Source organism: Callionymus lyra, chromosome 9, assembly GCF_982586985.1.
Source record: "Callionymus lyra chromosome 9, fCalLyr1.hap1.1, whole genome shotgun sequence".
Lineage (NCBI taxonomy): Eukaryota > Metazoa > Chordata > Actinopteri > Syngnathiformes > Callionymidae > Callionymus > Callionymus lyra.
Window position 1 is genome coordinate 16,507,296 of NC_141826.1, and position 16,081 is coordinate 16,523,376.

General features: G+C 35.0%; 1 protein-coding gene across 2 annotated transcripts in view; it reads left to right on the forward strand.

Annotated features, from left to right (window-relative positions):
• LOC148072036 (A disintegrin and metalloproteinase with thrombospondin motifs 2) overlaps nucleotides 1-16,081 on the forward strand; it is a 115,358-nt gene that overhangs the window by 94,116 nt on the left and 5,161 nt on the right. The window contains exons 9-22 of one of the 2 annotated variants that reach the window (XM_087799014.1): nucleotides 12-144; nucleotides 2,849-2,878; nucleotides 4,710-4,823; nucleotides 4,890-5,035; nucleotides 5,731-5,906; nucleotides 7,805-7,938; nucleotides 8,007-8,130; nucleotides 9,322-9,402; nucleotides 9,487-9,650; nucleotides 12,712-12,868; nucleotides 12,931-13,066; nucleotides 13,131-13,338; nucleotides 14,475-14,604; nucleotides 15,831-15,917. In XM_087799014.1, the coding sequence (XP_087655140.1) occupies nucleotides 12-144; nucleotides 2,849-2,878; nucleotides 4,710-4,823; nucleotides 4,890-5,035; nucleotides 5,731-5,906; nucleotides 7,805-7,938; nucleotides 8,007-8,130; nucleotides 9,322-9,402; nucleotides 9,487-9,650; nucleotides 12,712-12,868; nucleotides 12,931-13,066; nucleotides 13,131-13,338; nucleotides 14,475-14,604; nucleotides 15,831-15,917 (1,820 nt within the window). The remainder of the gene's footprint in view (nucleotides 1-11; nucleotides 145-2,848; nucleotides 2,879-4,709; nucleotides 4,824-4,889; nucleotides 5,036-5,730; nucleotides 5,907-7,804; nucleotides 7,939-8,006; nucleotides 8,131-9,321; nucleotides 9,403-9,486; nucleotides 9,651-12,711; nucleotides 12,869-12,930; nucleotides 13,067-13,130; nucleotides 13,339-14,474; nucleotides 14,605-15,830; nucleotides 15,918-16,081) is intronic. The other variant, XM_087799016.1, reaches the window with a different exon arrangement.

Below are 16,081 nucleotides of genomic sequence, written 5' to 3' on the forward strand. Positions count from 1 at the left end.
GTGTCCGACAGATCCTACGACTGTCTCCGCGACGACCCGTTCGACCACAACTGGCCGTCGCTGCCTCAGCTTCCGGGCCTTCACTACTCCATGAACGAGCAGTGTCGCTTCGACTTCGGCGGAGGCTACACCATGTGCACCGCGGTAAGTTCATCTCTGGAGTTTTTCCTCTCTCCTGGCGACTGAAGACTTTTTGCTAACGATGCTAACATCGGCGGGAACTTAAAGTAGCTACCAGTGGCGGATGGTAAATGTTTGGTGCTAACAGGTACAAGAAGGTGATGGTAGTCGTTGAAGAAAAACTGGACCCATCTCTTCGATGTCAACATAAAGGTCAAATTTAGCAAAGTTAGCAACGCTAAATACAGCTAATAAAGTAAAAAACATTAATTTTACAGTTCTAAAAACCTCTGTTTAAAGTGTTCTTTTCAACAATACAAGGATAAAAACAGAACAATAAAGAAAAAAAAATTCCCAATTGAAAAGTGTGGCAGGATCTATGGTACGTGTCCCAGGAAAGTGTGTATAGAGTAAAAAAAAAAATGTATTTTGTCTTAAAGTATCAGTTGAATATAAGTTTAGACAGAAAGATCATTACGTTCTGGCTCTCTGTCTGTATTGACTATGATGTTTTTGCAAAAAGATTTAATTTGATTTTTCATTTTTAGAAATTTTTAGAAATTAAAGATGGTTTATAACTTATTCCTAATTCTGGGGATAACTGTATGCTTCTGTGCCGCTAGCGGGAAATTGTGGCTCTTTGATTTCATTTTTTGGGGCCCCTTCTGAGATCAAGGTAGAACTAAACTGATTTGATTTTACACTTTTTAATGAACTTAACATCTTAGAGGACTTTTTAACTTTTCTTTTGAGTACAGTGGTCTCTCGTTAATAGAGGGTGTTACGTTTTAAAAATACCCCAAGATGAAGACATCCACAGAATGATCTCAATTCAATTTTTTTCAAAGTCCCTCCTTGCAGCCTTTTTTTTAAACCTGTTCCCTAACTGTCATCATCATCACACCGTTCATTCACACATCATTTTAACAACATGAAATGAATAAGGATAACTCACCATGTAAAACAAGGTACAGCTCCTTTGATCTTTCTGCTTCCCCACCCTCACCTGTAATGTCTTTTTCCCACATTTTTTTTAATTTGATTAACATTAATTTATTCCTTATTAGTCTAGTTCAGGATTTTACAGATGTCGGTGAAGGTGACATGAGATGAAGGATTGGCTGAGTTGGAGAAAGTTTGTCTAAAAAAAATAAAGCATGTCTGTTTTGGCCATGTCTGTGGCAGCTTGTGAATCACTTACTAACTAAATATATAAAAGGGACAGACCGTCTAGTTTCCTTCTCAGTTGGGAAAAACTACCATATATCTGAGTATGCAGGACTGTTAGCATTAAAAAAAAAAAAAGGTGAACTGGGATCTGGCGAGGGACCACTGTATTTGTCAAAAGAAATCAAGAGGAAAATTGCCCAAAAGGTTTTAAGTTATTATATTTTTTTTATTTATTTAGAGGATATTTAAGTTAAGTAAAATAATACACACTTATTTTTAATTTGAGTATATTTTTTATTTTTCCATTATATTAATCTGCTTTTCAATTTGGCTTGACGACCCCTTGGAACAATTTGCGGTCGTTGCCGCTTAAAGTTCACCCAAAATTTGAATTACACCTATTTTCTACTCACCTTCATGTCGACTAAGGGTTGAGCTTATTTTCAGAGTAATCTGTTCTTTTTTTTTGTTTTATTTTTAGGCAAAAATGTATGTTCATGCTAATGTAGCGACTGGCGCTAACTTTTCTCCGTCTTTATCTTCATCCAAAAAGACACTTAAAAAAATCCAAATACCTCAATACTGCTCGTCTATAACGTCCATCTTGGATTGAGGCTTCAACGAGAGAAAATATTTTTAAAAAGTTCACATCTTAAGCTTGTTTGTAGCGGAAGTTATTAGTCTCTCTGCTCCAAGTCTTTCGTGTTGAAACACACTTCAAGATTCCGTGCCCAAGATTTACCCTGATAGCCTTGGATCTTTTGCTACAAACGGGCTTAAAATATCATTTTCTTTCCGAACAATTTCTCATGTCGAGGCTTTAATAGAAGAGGGATGTAACAGACGAGCAAAATGGAGGTATTTGGATGTTTTTAAGTGTCTTTTTAGACGAGAAGGGAGACAAACACCTGTTAGCGCCGGTAACCACATTAGCATCAACACCATTTTTGTCTATAATTTAAAAAAGGAACAGATTACTCTAAAAATAAAACACTGAGGGTGAGTAGAAAGTGAGTGTCACGAGTCTAGTGCTTGATTCCATTTTCTCTATATTGAATCGATTGAATAATTGATTCGAACAAACAGATGGAACTCGTAGCTCCTCACAGTCCGCCACTGATATCTACTGAGGGGGAAAAGACCATTCGACGACCTCGGCGTTTTTTTTCTTTTCCTATCAGATGTGTAGCAACCACTGTCATATCTGTGATCTACTGTGTAACGGCGCGAGAGTCAGACACAGCTATTGACATTCTTCTGATGTCTTCTGCTCTCCTCTCCGGGCCTCTGGTGGGATTGACATCTGCTTAAAAGCAGGTAATTGGTTTTGATAGATAATCCTTCTGTGTTGATTTCTGATCCTCGGTAGCATCGACCAGAGCGTTTTCCTAAGTTTAAAACTAGCTTCACCCTCCATCCTAGCAGACCTCTTACCTCCCCCACCCTCTCTATGACTGTGAACCCAAACTTGTGGGGACGTTGCTTGATTGACAGGAGGGCTTGTTTGCACACATTGCTAGATCACCCTTTATTCTCTTGTCAAACCCATTCCCTTCAGCTACAAAAGGCGGGGCAGTCGGGAACGCAGGTAAGGTAACCCCCTGAACGGAGATATATTGTCGTGGCCCATTATTTACTTTGTCTCTCTTTCTCTTGAACATTCCCTCTTTTCATTTCTCTCGTTTTGGTGTTCCATCCATCGTCATACTTGACAAGATAGTCTGCTGGATTCTAAAACGCTCGCAGGAAGGTGTCGAACCGAGGACCTTTCCTGCAAAATATCGGGGTTCAATCCCCGGAGTAGCAGCAGGAAAATCAGGGGGAATGGTCGGAAACATACGGAAATATATCAGTGCCATCACATTTTTTTTATTAATTACATTTATTGTGATTATTTAAATAAATATAGAATTTAATAATTTTAATATTAAAAGTATATTTGTCTGTATTTTTTAATCTTTTTAATTCTTTATCATTTTATTCCATTCATTAATATATATTTTTTTCTAAATTCAATATTTCTTAATGCGATAGCCAATGTGGCACAATTATTATATTAAAAAGGCTACAAATGAAGAAATACAAAGTTTAGAAAATCTATTTTTTTAACTTGTTTGAATTAAATTAAAAGAAATTGTGTAAAAAAAAGAATCATTCATTTATAAAATATTTAAGTTTTTTCATTGAATTATCCAAAAAAAATAATACATTTATTGACACATGGTTTATTATTCTAATTCCTAAAAAATATAAAACTAATTTTCTAAATTGAATATTGAAATTACAAATAATAATGGTGCAATCATAAAAAAATATATACATATTTTAATGTAGTTTTTTCATTTAATTATTGAAGATTTTCAAAATGAATGATTCATCTCTTTTGACATAGTGTGACATTTTAATTGTAAACATTAAAAAAAAAAAATGTGTTCGAATTTAATATTTATTTTCTCATTTTTAACCTTTAAAATTTAACCTAAAAATGTTAGCAAGATTATACCAACATTTTTTTAATTAACTTAAAAGGCTACAAATAAAATAAAAAATCAATTTAGAAAATCCTTTTTTATATTATTGAATTAAAAATATTAAACTATATGTAAAAAATATATATATTTGGATAAATTAATTCAATTTTTTACCCATCCTTTGACATTGTAATTCCAGGATAAATAAAGTTTTTCTATCGATCTATAAATTCCAAAATGAATTTTTCTCATTTTTTAATTTTTTTTTTTATTTGAATCCTTTTTATTTCAACATCATAATATTTGCACTATTATATAAAACGTTTTAATAATACATTTAAAAGGCAACCAATTAAAATATATTCAATTAATAAATGTATTTACGAATATCGAATATCAAACTCATTGTGTAAAAAATGATTAAACAACATTTGTTAAAATCAACGATTCAATCTTGTGACGACACTGATTTACTTCCATACGATCTGCAGGGAAAGAATTGAGTCGGTTTCCATGTTTCCAGCTTTTTAGGATCCTCCAGTCTGACGTCATTGGTGATGACCCTCCACAGCTTAGCCATTGATTGTGACTCACCCCCCCGACCCCACCGGGGGGTCATGGTGGGGAAGGGACTGTGTGGAAAAAGGAGGTGGGAGGGCAGGTCAGCCTCGGTGGTCTCCTCATCAAGGATGCTCCTTGGTCGGTGTCTGGGGGCGCTTTAGTGGTCATGATGACCGCGACATTCGGCTGCTCTCGCCCTCTGCCCTCTGACCTCCCTTGTGACCTAATTGAACCATGGGCCGTCCGGAGAGTCTGTCTTTGTCAAGCATCCTTTGGTTTGCATGAGTGTGTGGTTCAGTGACAAAGTGCAGGTGGACAACTGTGGTGCCTCTCGTCTCCTCCATTGACTTCCCAGTGATTTTATTTCACCCTCTCTGTCTGCCGCAGTATCGCACCTTCGACCCCTGTAAACAGCTGTGGTGCAGCCACCCCGAGAACCCCTTCTTCTGCAAAACCAAGAAAGGGCCTCCCATAGACGGAACCATGTGTGGGAACGGGAAGGTATTGAACCGACTTGCCGGACTTGCTTTCCGTCGCACTGTACTGACGTCTGTGGTTCTCCTGCAGCACTGCTTCAAAGGTCACTGCATCTGGCTGACCCCCGACATCATGAAGCAGGATGGGAACTGGGGTTCCTGGAGCGAGTTCGGACAGTGTTCCCGACTGTGTGGAGGCGGAGTTCAGTTCCGTACACGCGACTGCGACAGTCCTAAGTAGGAATTGTTGTCATGCGCAGTATTATTTTTGTCATTACCTGAAAAAAACAGGTTGATGGATGGATGGATGGATGGATGGATGGATGGATGGATGGATGGATGGATGGATGGATGGATGGATGGAGGACTGACCAATGAATGGACAGATATATGGATGGATTGATTGATTTATAGATGGATGGATGGAGAAATGGACGGATGGATGGATGGATGGATGGATGGAGGAATGGACGATGGATAGATAGATAGATAGATGGATGGATGGATGGATGGACGGACGGACGGACGGATGGATGGAGAGATGGATGAATTGATGCATTGATGGACGGAGTGAGGGATGGACAATGGAAAGATGGATTGGTGGATGGATGGATGAACGTATGAATGGATGGATGGATGGATTGACAGTAGGACGAATAGATGGATTGACTGACGAATGAATGGATGACAAATCACTGGATGGAAGGATCGATGGACGGACGGACGGACGGACGGACGGACGGACGGACAGATGACTATATAATTGATGGACAGATGACTGGATGGACGGACAGATGGATGGATGGATAGAATATGAGATTCTAACATCTTAAATATATGAAGAAATATATATAAATGTATAAATGCAAAGAAAGTGTTGAAATATGAGAAGTTTATTTGTCATGTTCTGAGTGTTTCTTCTTCTCTCACAGGCCCATCAACGGAGGTCGCACCTGCGTCGGCGCCACCTACCAGTTCCAGATGTGCAACAGCGAGGCGTGCGAGGACATCTACAGCGACGCCCGCGAGGAGCAGTGCCACGCCTGGGACCCTCCTTACGAGGCGCACAGCAGCAAGCAGCAGTGGCTGCCCTACGAGCACCCGGACCGTGAGTCAGAACCTTCGGGTCCACGTCTCTGCAGCACCACACTCAGATCCAGCTCCTCACATCTGGAGGCTCTGGAGGGACCGGGTGCAGCTCTGAAGCCCGACTACACCCTGCAATAAAAACCACATCACGCTCCTCTCAAATACTTCCCTGCACCGTAACCCTCCACGTCATCTGACCTGATTAAAACCTCTATCCGTGATCCGCTCAAACCGCCTCTAAGAATCATGGGAACACAGGAAGTGAACCAAAGCGCTGCTAAACTAACAGATCCGAGGTCTCTCTCGGTAAATACTTCCTCGGTTTCGCTCCTAAAAGCCAGATTTCTGCCGAGGCTGTTTCGCGTCTCAGATTACTGTGTGATTCTGTGTGGTCGCAGACGGAGAAGGTGGAACTGAAGTCCGTTTATGGTCTGTCACCCCGTCAGCTACGCAACTTTACTGAAGGAAACATTCTCCAGATGATTTCCCTGTTTTTATTCAACGCCAAAGTAGTAGTATTTCACAGATTAGGAAGTTCTGGGTAATAATATAAGCATAGTATTTTAGTCAAGATCCTTGAAAGCTTCAAATAGCTTTTTATTTTATTACGAGATTAAAGTCCTACAAAATACTTTATTACAAGATTAAAGTCATACAAAATACTTTATTATGAGATTAAAGTCGTACAAAATACTTTATTACAAGATTAAAGTCCTAGGAAAATACTTTATCACGAGATTTAAATTGTAGGAAAATACTTTATTATGAGATTAAAGTCATACAAAATACTTTATTACAAGATTAAAGTCGTACAAAATATTTTATTACGAGATTAAAGTTGTAGGAAAATCTTTTAGTACAAGATTTAAATCGTAGGAAAATACTTTATTATGAGATTAAAGTTGTACAAAATACTTTATTATGAGATTTAAATCGTAGAAAAATCTTTTAGTACGAGATTTAAGTCGTAGGAAAATACTTTATTATGAATTTGAAGTCGTACAAAATACTTTATTACGATTTTAAAGTTGTACGAAAATAATTTATTATGTGATTAAAGTTGTACAAAATACTTTATTACTAGATCAAAGTCGTAGAAAAAATATTTTAGTACGAGATTTAAGTCGTACGACAATACTTTATTACGAGATTAAAGTCGTACAAAATACTTTATTACTAAATTAAAATCGTACAAAATAACTTAGTATGGGATTTATTACGAGATTAAATCCATACAAAATACTTTATGTGATTAAAGTTGTACAAAATACTTTGTTACTAGATTAAAGTCATACAAAATAATTCAGTACGAGATTAAAATCGGAATAAAAATACTTTATTACGAGATTAAAATCGTACAAAATACTTTATTACTAGATTGAAGTCGTACAAAATAATTTAGTACGGGATTAAGTCATAGAAAAATACTTTATTACAAGATTAAATCCGTACAAAATACTTTATTATGTGATTAAAGTTTTACAAAATACAACTTTAATCACATAATAAATTCCAGCTAGTTTTGTTAAAGCTAAATAAAATATATACTCAAATAATCATATGTTATTATTAAACGCATCACTTTTGTATTTTGGCCCTCCAGTTAAATATGTGGCCTCGCTTTAACGCTTGTGTTATTTCATATTTGTTTTCGGGTCACCTTGACCCTTAAGTAACACAAGAGTTAAAGCCACATCCTTCAGCCTCGTACCTGCTGCAAAGGTAAACCTTAAACAATGACAAGTCTCACTGCAGTTTTCCTCGTCTGATCCTACGTGGAATTCTGGCTCCGGACTCAGGAGCAGCTAATCCAATAATAAGGAGCCGTTTATGTCAGAGTTTTTCCATCTATAGACGCGTTCGGTTATGTGTCCACAAACACACACTTGTGCGACTGACACTGTGTTCTGTCTCCAGCCAACAAGCGCTGTCACCTGCACTGTCAGTCCAAGGAGACCCGGGACGTGGTCTTCATGCACAGGACGGTCCTGGACGGAACCCGCTGCTCCTACAAGGACCCGTACAGTGTGTGTGTGCGCGGCGAGTGTGAGGTAAAGCCATTGAAAACAGTGTTTTTTTTTAAGTGGGTGTGTTTTAATGTGTGTGTGTTTGTGAGCAGAGGGTGGGCTGCGACGCTGTGGTGGGATCATCCAAGCAAGAGGACAAGTGTGGGGTCTGTGGAGGAGACAACTCCAGCTGCAAGATCATCAAAGACACCATCACCCGCTCCACCAAAAAACAAGGTGAGGAGCAGATCTGGACTTTTCTTCTTCATCCTTCAGCAAGAACTGAACCATCCTTTGAACTTGTTTACCTCGGATTTTTTATTTTTTGTAAAGTACCGCCATCTAGAGGCGGATGTTGAGCATTGCAACATACAAACGCACTATATTATTACAGACCACAGGGCTCTGATTCCATCTACACCATTTTATTACTAGTTTAATTCTACTACATATAACTTTGCATTTTCTTTTTATTTAATTATTCTTTTTTAATGAACTTGTTTTATTTAGTTATAAACTTTATCAAATTGAAATTGATATTTTTTTTACTTATTTGTTGAATATATGATTGTGTTTTATATATAAGACAAGGATCACTTCAGTTATTTCATTATTTAATTTTTGTTTAATTTAATCACGTTTTATTTTTATTTATTTATTTATTACATTTTTAATGTAATTAAAATGTATTTTATTTATCTTATTCATTTTAAATATATATATAGATATATTTTATTTTATTTTAATTTTATTTATAAGCTAAGGAACTCTTCTTTTATTGAGATATTTAATTTTCGTTTAATTATATTATATTTATTTTAATTTACTAATATTATTTTTTTTATTTTTTTATTTTTTAATTTAATTGAATTGTATTTTATTTTATCTTATCTATTTAAAATATATATATTTTATTTTACTTTATTTCTAACACTTTAGTTATTTAAATATTTATTTTTCGTTTAATTTTATTGTAATATTTTTATTTCACTTATTTTATTTTATTCATTTTTATTTATCTTATGTTCATTTAAATGTATTTAATGTATTTGTTTATTATTGTTGTTATTTCGTTGAATGATTATTATTATTTATTTGTATATAATAATAGTTTATATAATTATTTTAGTACAGTTTTTTTATTATTAAATATGTGTACTGTATGTCTTCACATCATGTGTGAAGAATAAAAGGTCAATCAATCAGTCAATCAATTAAAACATATATAATCTTGATCTATATCATCAGTTTGAAGTCAGTTTTACCGAACGTTCGGCGCTAAAATGCGAAGAAATTAATATTTACTTTGGGTTTTGGTTCCAAAGGCGGAAACGTCGTGGATTTACTCGTCGCTCCCGTCAGGATTAGACTCGTCAGGAAACTGGAATCTGAGCTTCATGATGTCACCAAGATCTTGTTTCGTTCCAGGTTTCCTCAAAGTCCTGGAGGTTCCCAGAGGAGCGAGACACCTCCTGGTCCAAGAGCTGAAGGCGACCGCACACACTTTTGGTATTCAAGCATTTTATCTACATGCGTCGCTCGCTCGCTCGTGCACGTGTCGCTCAACCACGTTCCTCTCTCTCCTGGTTCCAGCCGTGAAGAACGTGGCTTCAGGACTGTTCTTCCTGAACGGGGATCAGGAGTATCCGGAGTCGCGCTCCGTCGTGGAGAAGGGCGTGGAGTGGGAGTACGAGAACGACAACAACAAGGAGACCCTGCAGACCACCGGACCTCTCAGACATGGCATCCTGCTGATGGTACGAGTGTGAAAACATTATGACCATCTATAGGAGACGTCACTCAATTTAAAGCAGCACCACGTATATTTATATATATTTTTTTGTTTTAAACTCATTACTCACAAAAATATAACTTGTTTGCTACTATTTTTAACAATGCTCTTTTATTATTTACAAAAACCTAAATAAACCTATCAATTTACAAATAATTTAATACAATTGTTCAACACATAATTAATTTAACCTTAAATTATTGAATGCAATTATTTATAAAATGTGAAAAAAGGAAAAGAATCTTCAAAAGTTTCAACATTTATAATGTTAAATTTAACCTTTTAAGATTCTGATGAATGTACTTCATGGTCACCAGAGACGGCAGTTGCATTTGGTGGGATTTCCATTGTGTCTTTTTAAAGCCTCCTGCAATAAGAAAAAAAGACACAACAATAGTCATTGTGTCTTTTTTTCACGTGTGGACGGTGGTCGCTAGAGATGATTCTGTTTTAAAGTCAATGCAATTACACTGTTCCAACAGTGGAGGGAGCCAAAAAATAACATGGTCAATCTTCCTCTAGTGCTGCTTTAGATGTAAAAACACATCAACGTGTAAATGAATTTTTATTGGCAAGAATCTGGGGATATATATTTAGATATATCATGATACTGTAGAAAAAAATATATATTTGTAGTATTGTGGAGTACTTGACTCTGGTGTTGCAGAATTTACAGACCACATGACTCTTGACGAAGTCGTAACTGCTTTTGTTTTGAAACCAAAATATGTCCAAACTTCAGCTTTATATTTAAAGCTGCTGGAGTCGACTGTATCCTCTCATCCTCAGTCATCGCCAGGATCTCATTGGATTTAATTGTTCATGTAGCTGCGGAGGACGTAATGACTGCTGCTGGAAGAAAACTGAATATGACATCTAATTCTTTTAATTTTTATACACAATTGTTTTAAATATAAACCATAAAAGAACTATGATAAAAATATAAATATTTAAGCAAGTAACATTTTTATTGTATTTTTTAATTGATATTTGGTTGCTGAATGGTATTGTGAAGAAAAAAATCACAATATCTAAGCGTATTGTTAATTATTTTATTAAAAAAAACTCATTAAACAAAAACATTATTAAACAAACAAAAAAACAAACGGTTGTGCACACATTTTGTATCAAAGTGGTCCTTGTGTAGCTAATTTAAACAACTTCAAACGTTTACATTGATAATTAGGTTAAACTTCTAAAAAGTGCATCGTCATGTGGGTTGTGTAGCAGCAGGTGTTGCAGCTGAACATACATGAAGAATTAAACACGGCTCTCACAGGTCATAACTCGGTTCAATCCAGTCGATGACTTGTTGACTGTTACAGAAGCTCCTTGATTAAAACTGCGAGAAGGTGTGAGAACACGGTGGAGTGTCGCACATGTTCAGGCTCTAATGAAGGAGGGCAACAGGTCTTCATATAATGACATGCAGTGTTTCTACACCTTGTCGGGGAAGAACAGTTTCTCCGTGTTTTTCTTCCTCTTAACATTTAACATTTATGGTCAATACCTGCACCAACATGACTTTAGTTACATTATGATACATCGGAGATTATATGTGAACACGAGGGTCAACTTATCTTTATGTTTGATACGATACGCATCACGATACAGGGGCTACTATACTACATATTGTGAAACTGTAGTAACAAGGATATATTTGTAGTATTGTCGAGTACTTGACTCTGGTGTTGCAGAATTTACAGACCACATGACTCTTGATGAAGTCGTAACTGCTTTCATTTGTTTTCGAACCAAAATATGTCCAAACATCAGCTTTAAAAGCTGCTGGAGTCGACTGTATCCTCTAGTCCTCAGTTATTACCGGGATCTTGCAGGATTTTATCGTTCCTTTAGCTGCAGAGGACATGATGACTTTTGCAATCTAGCAGCAAGAAGTAGAATATTGATATAGTATAGTGGACTTTTTTTTTTTTTTGCCATATATAGTGATACTGTAGTAACAAGAAGATTGCCCTGAATTTATTTTTTTGCATTTGAAATTTAGTTTGGACAGAAGATGGAAATTGACTTACAAATGTAAGTCATAAGACGATTAGGATCAGTTCAGTATTCTTATTCAGTATAATTTTTTTTAATTCGCTTATTTAATTTTATTTAATTTTTAATTTAATTAAAATATATATACGTTATATATATATATATATATATATATATTTATTTTTTTTAATTATAAAGATATGGAACACTTCAGTTATTTAATTATTTAATATCCTTTTAATTTTATTGTAATCTTTTCATTTCACTTATTTTATGTGTTTTATTTATCTTTATTTATTTCATTTAAATTTACATTTCTTTATTTTATTTTACTTAAATTTGTGTTTTATTTATAAGATAAGGAACACCTCAATTATTAATTATTTTTTTTCATTTTGATTTAATTTTAGTATTATGTTTTTCCCAATTTTTTTCAATGTTTTTTTATTATTTTATTTTATTTTATTTATAAGATAAGGAACACCTGAGTTGTTTAATTTTCGTTTAATTTATTATTTAATATTTAATTTATTTTATTGTTTTAACATTTTATTTATATTTTTTAATATTTGCAATGTTTTATTTTATTCATAAGATAAGGAACACTTCAATTATTTATTTTTTTCATTTTGATTCAATTTTATTATTATGTTTTTCCCTATGTTTTGTTTTATTTTATTTTATTTATAAGATAAGGAACACCTGAGTTATTTAATTTTCGTTTAATTTAATTATTTAATATTTTATTTTTTAAATATATATATATATATATATATATATTTTTTTTTAATGTTTTATTTTATTCATAATATATGGACAATTTAGTTATTGAATGATTTAACTTTTTTTAAATTTAATAACAATTTATTTTATTTTATTTCATTCATATTTGCATCTAGAACTGGCAATAAAGTTTTCTGATCCTAAGAAAAAATGATCGTAGATCTCAGTTCCCTGAGAATGACTTTTCCATCTGTTTTTGAGTTATTTCCAGGTGTTTAAACGAACGTCTTCTCCTCCCGCAGGTCAAGATCAACAGCGACGAGGACGTCAACCTGTCCTACAAGTACATGACCAACACGGACAGCGACTCGGCCATCCAGGACAACATGCTGGTGGAGGACAGCGCGTACGAGTGGGCCCCCAAGAAGTGGTCCTACTGCTCCAGGCCCTGTGGAGGAGGTGAGTGCAGAGAGAGACCCCCATGAGGGCCTCGACGTCACTGATGGACTTCCTGCTCGTAGGAAAGCAGTACCTGAGGTACGGCTGCAGGAGGAAGGTGGACAGCAAGATGGTGCACAAGAGCTTCTGCAACAAGTCCAACATCAAGCCCAGGGGGGACACGAGGAGCTGCAACCAGAAGCCCTGCCCGCCCCCCATGTACGCCCCCGGACCCCCAACATTAACAACATGATCCGAGTGATTCCTGACTGTTTGTGTTCAGCTGGGTGACGGGCGACTGGCAGAACTGCAGCAAACCGTGCGGGAAGACGGGGATGCAGATCCGCTCCGTCAGCTGCGTGCAGCCGTCAGACGACAACACCACGCGCTCCATACACAACAAGCACTGCAACGACGACCGGCCCGAGACGCGCCGACCCTGCCATCGACACCCGTGTCCCACCCAGTGGCGGGTCGGACCCTGGTCTCAGGTAACGCCCTGTAACAGTCACAGTAACATTCAAGCCCTTTTTCTCTTTTTAATAGCTTTTTAAAGATTGTATTCTTGTTTTATCTGCTTTTATTTTGCACTATTTAGTTGCTTTACTGTGTTAATTACTCTTTCCTCTTTATTTATTAACTGTTCTAGAGCACTTTGATGTGTATAGGGATGTATAAATAAAGTGCATTTACGTTTCAAAATAAATGTTTTAAAAAATGTATATTTTACCAAAGAATTAAGATTATATTTCCATGTCTATTTCCATAATTATTTTTTATGTTTTTCATGTTAAAAGAACATTTTAAATTAAATATTAAATAATAATTAGAATATAATTTTAGGTTATTTATATGTACCTTTTTTGTTTTTTTTCTTGATTCTTCCTATATTATATTATATTATCTGTGGCCCCAAATAGTTTTCACGACACAGTTTGATGGAAATTTAATCATTTACCTATTTAGAGTTTTGGTCCCTTGAAGGAGAGTTTTGTAACTGTTCGGAAATGTTCTGGGAATTCCATTAAAATTAAACATGATTGTGAATAAATTATTGTTAAATTGAGAAGTTCATAAATTCTAATCAGTGAAACTAATTCTGAATCCAACCAAAGAATTATGTAATTTATGTAAAAAAATTGAAAATCGTATTCTTCCAAGACCGGCGGGAGGTTAACAGTGACATCATACAAGTTATTTCAAAACAAAAGCTTCTATATCGTCAACATGTTCTACCAAAAATGAATAAAAAAATATTTTAATCAACAATTAGGATTAAAACTTGTAATTTATTTAATTTTTATTTACTATTTTATCTTGTTTAAAAAAGCTTTTTCGACATTTAAAAAGTTGAAATCTGCTTCTAAGCATGTTTATTTTGCAATATGTTCTATAATACAAAGTCCCATAATGCAATGCAACAGTTGAAAAAGTTATCAAAGATTCCAAAACTGTATTAAACATTTGTTTAAATGGTCTGTGAATGTTAGCGTATAGTTAAACACACACGCAGTAAAGTATCTAGTAACTATTTTAAAATGTAATTACAAAGGTATTCCCGACACCTGACACCAGTAAATATGATTATGGTCTGTCACTTGATAAACCAATCGTGTTCCGTCCTCAGTGCTCGGTGTCGTGCGGCAACGGGACGCAGCAGAGACAAGCTCTGTGCCACACCAGAGACAACACCATCGGCCTCTGTCTGGACAGCAAACCCGACACCATCAGAGTCTGTCGCATGGATCCGTGTGCCAGTGAGTCACCAACACGCTTCACGAGTTCCATGATGTCCATGAAGTCAACATGTTGACGGCCCTGTAGTTCCACTCGTAGCCGTCAGGGGTCACCATCACAGAGATTATTATTATACAGAAATGATTCCTCATTTTAAAAAGTTCATATGAATAAATAACTATATGTAAAACTATATTTAAATATACATTGTTTTATATATAGTTTTTATAGATTATATATTTAATTAAATAATTTTATAGGGTGAACTTTTTTTTGGACAGCAGATGGTTTTGTTACGGAAATTTGATTACAAATGTCAAAGATTAGACAATAAGGATCCCTCCGGATATTTCATTATTTTATTTTATTAATATTTTTTTAATTCACTTATTTTATTTTATTTATATTTGTCCTTATTTAGCTTTATTTTATTTAAATTAATATATTTTATATATATATTTCATTGTATTTATAAGATAAGGACAATTCAGTTATTTAACTATTACATTTTTATTCTATTATTATGTTTTATTTCCCTATTTTATTTTTATTAAAAAAAATTGTAAAACTATATATAAATATACATGGGTTTGTATATATATATATATATATATATATAGTTATATATAGTTATTTATTTATATGGTTAAATTTATTTTTAATAAAAAAATACTATTATTATTACTCTCGACAAGAAGATGAATACAGATATATTTTAACAGGTCTAAGCCAATATTTATATAAATAATGAAATATATATATAATTATTTTTTTAAAGATGATTTTACTTGATTAATGCACAATATGTTGACCTTTACTCTATTCTACATCAAAATAATTAAATGTTTAATTTCAAATTAAAAAAAAAGCTTTTTTTTTTAATGAAATTTTAGACTGTATTTATTAATAAATACGATGAGGATCAGAATATTCAGGAAGAAAACACTGTAGTGTAGAAGACCAATGATTGTAAAATAGTTAAAGAAATTTTAATAATCAGGGTTATTCATTAATAAATATGATTGATCAGAAAACTTTTTTTTTTAAACATTTTTAAAAATCCAAGAAAGTGAAAAGTGAAATTAAATAAATGATGTATTACGCAACACGTCTATGTCCTACTAAAATGTATGAAAACTATTTAAAACACGTTTAGTTGAACAACAAAAGTGATGAATAAGACGATATGAAGCTTTATGTTATCATGTGGACGATCCAGTAACCTCGCCCTCTCGTCTCCTCGCAGAAGGCTCCTCCGACCTCAACCGGAACAACAACATCCTGAACCAGTGGATCGCTCACGCCAACTCCAAATACCCCAAGACCTCCTCACGTAAAACCTCCCTCTTTAGCTCCCAGCCCGGCCTCCACGGCAGCGGCCGCCCCGGCTGCATGTCCGTCCTCTGCTGGGCGCTGCCCGCCTCTGTCCTCCTGTCTCTGGCGCCGTGGCTGGCGCCCTGACCCCGCCCCCCGCCTTTGTGCCCGCGACCCGTGAGC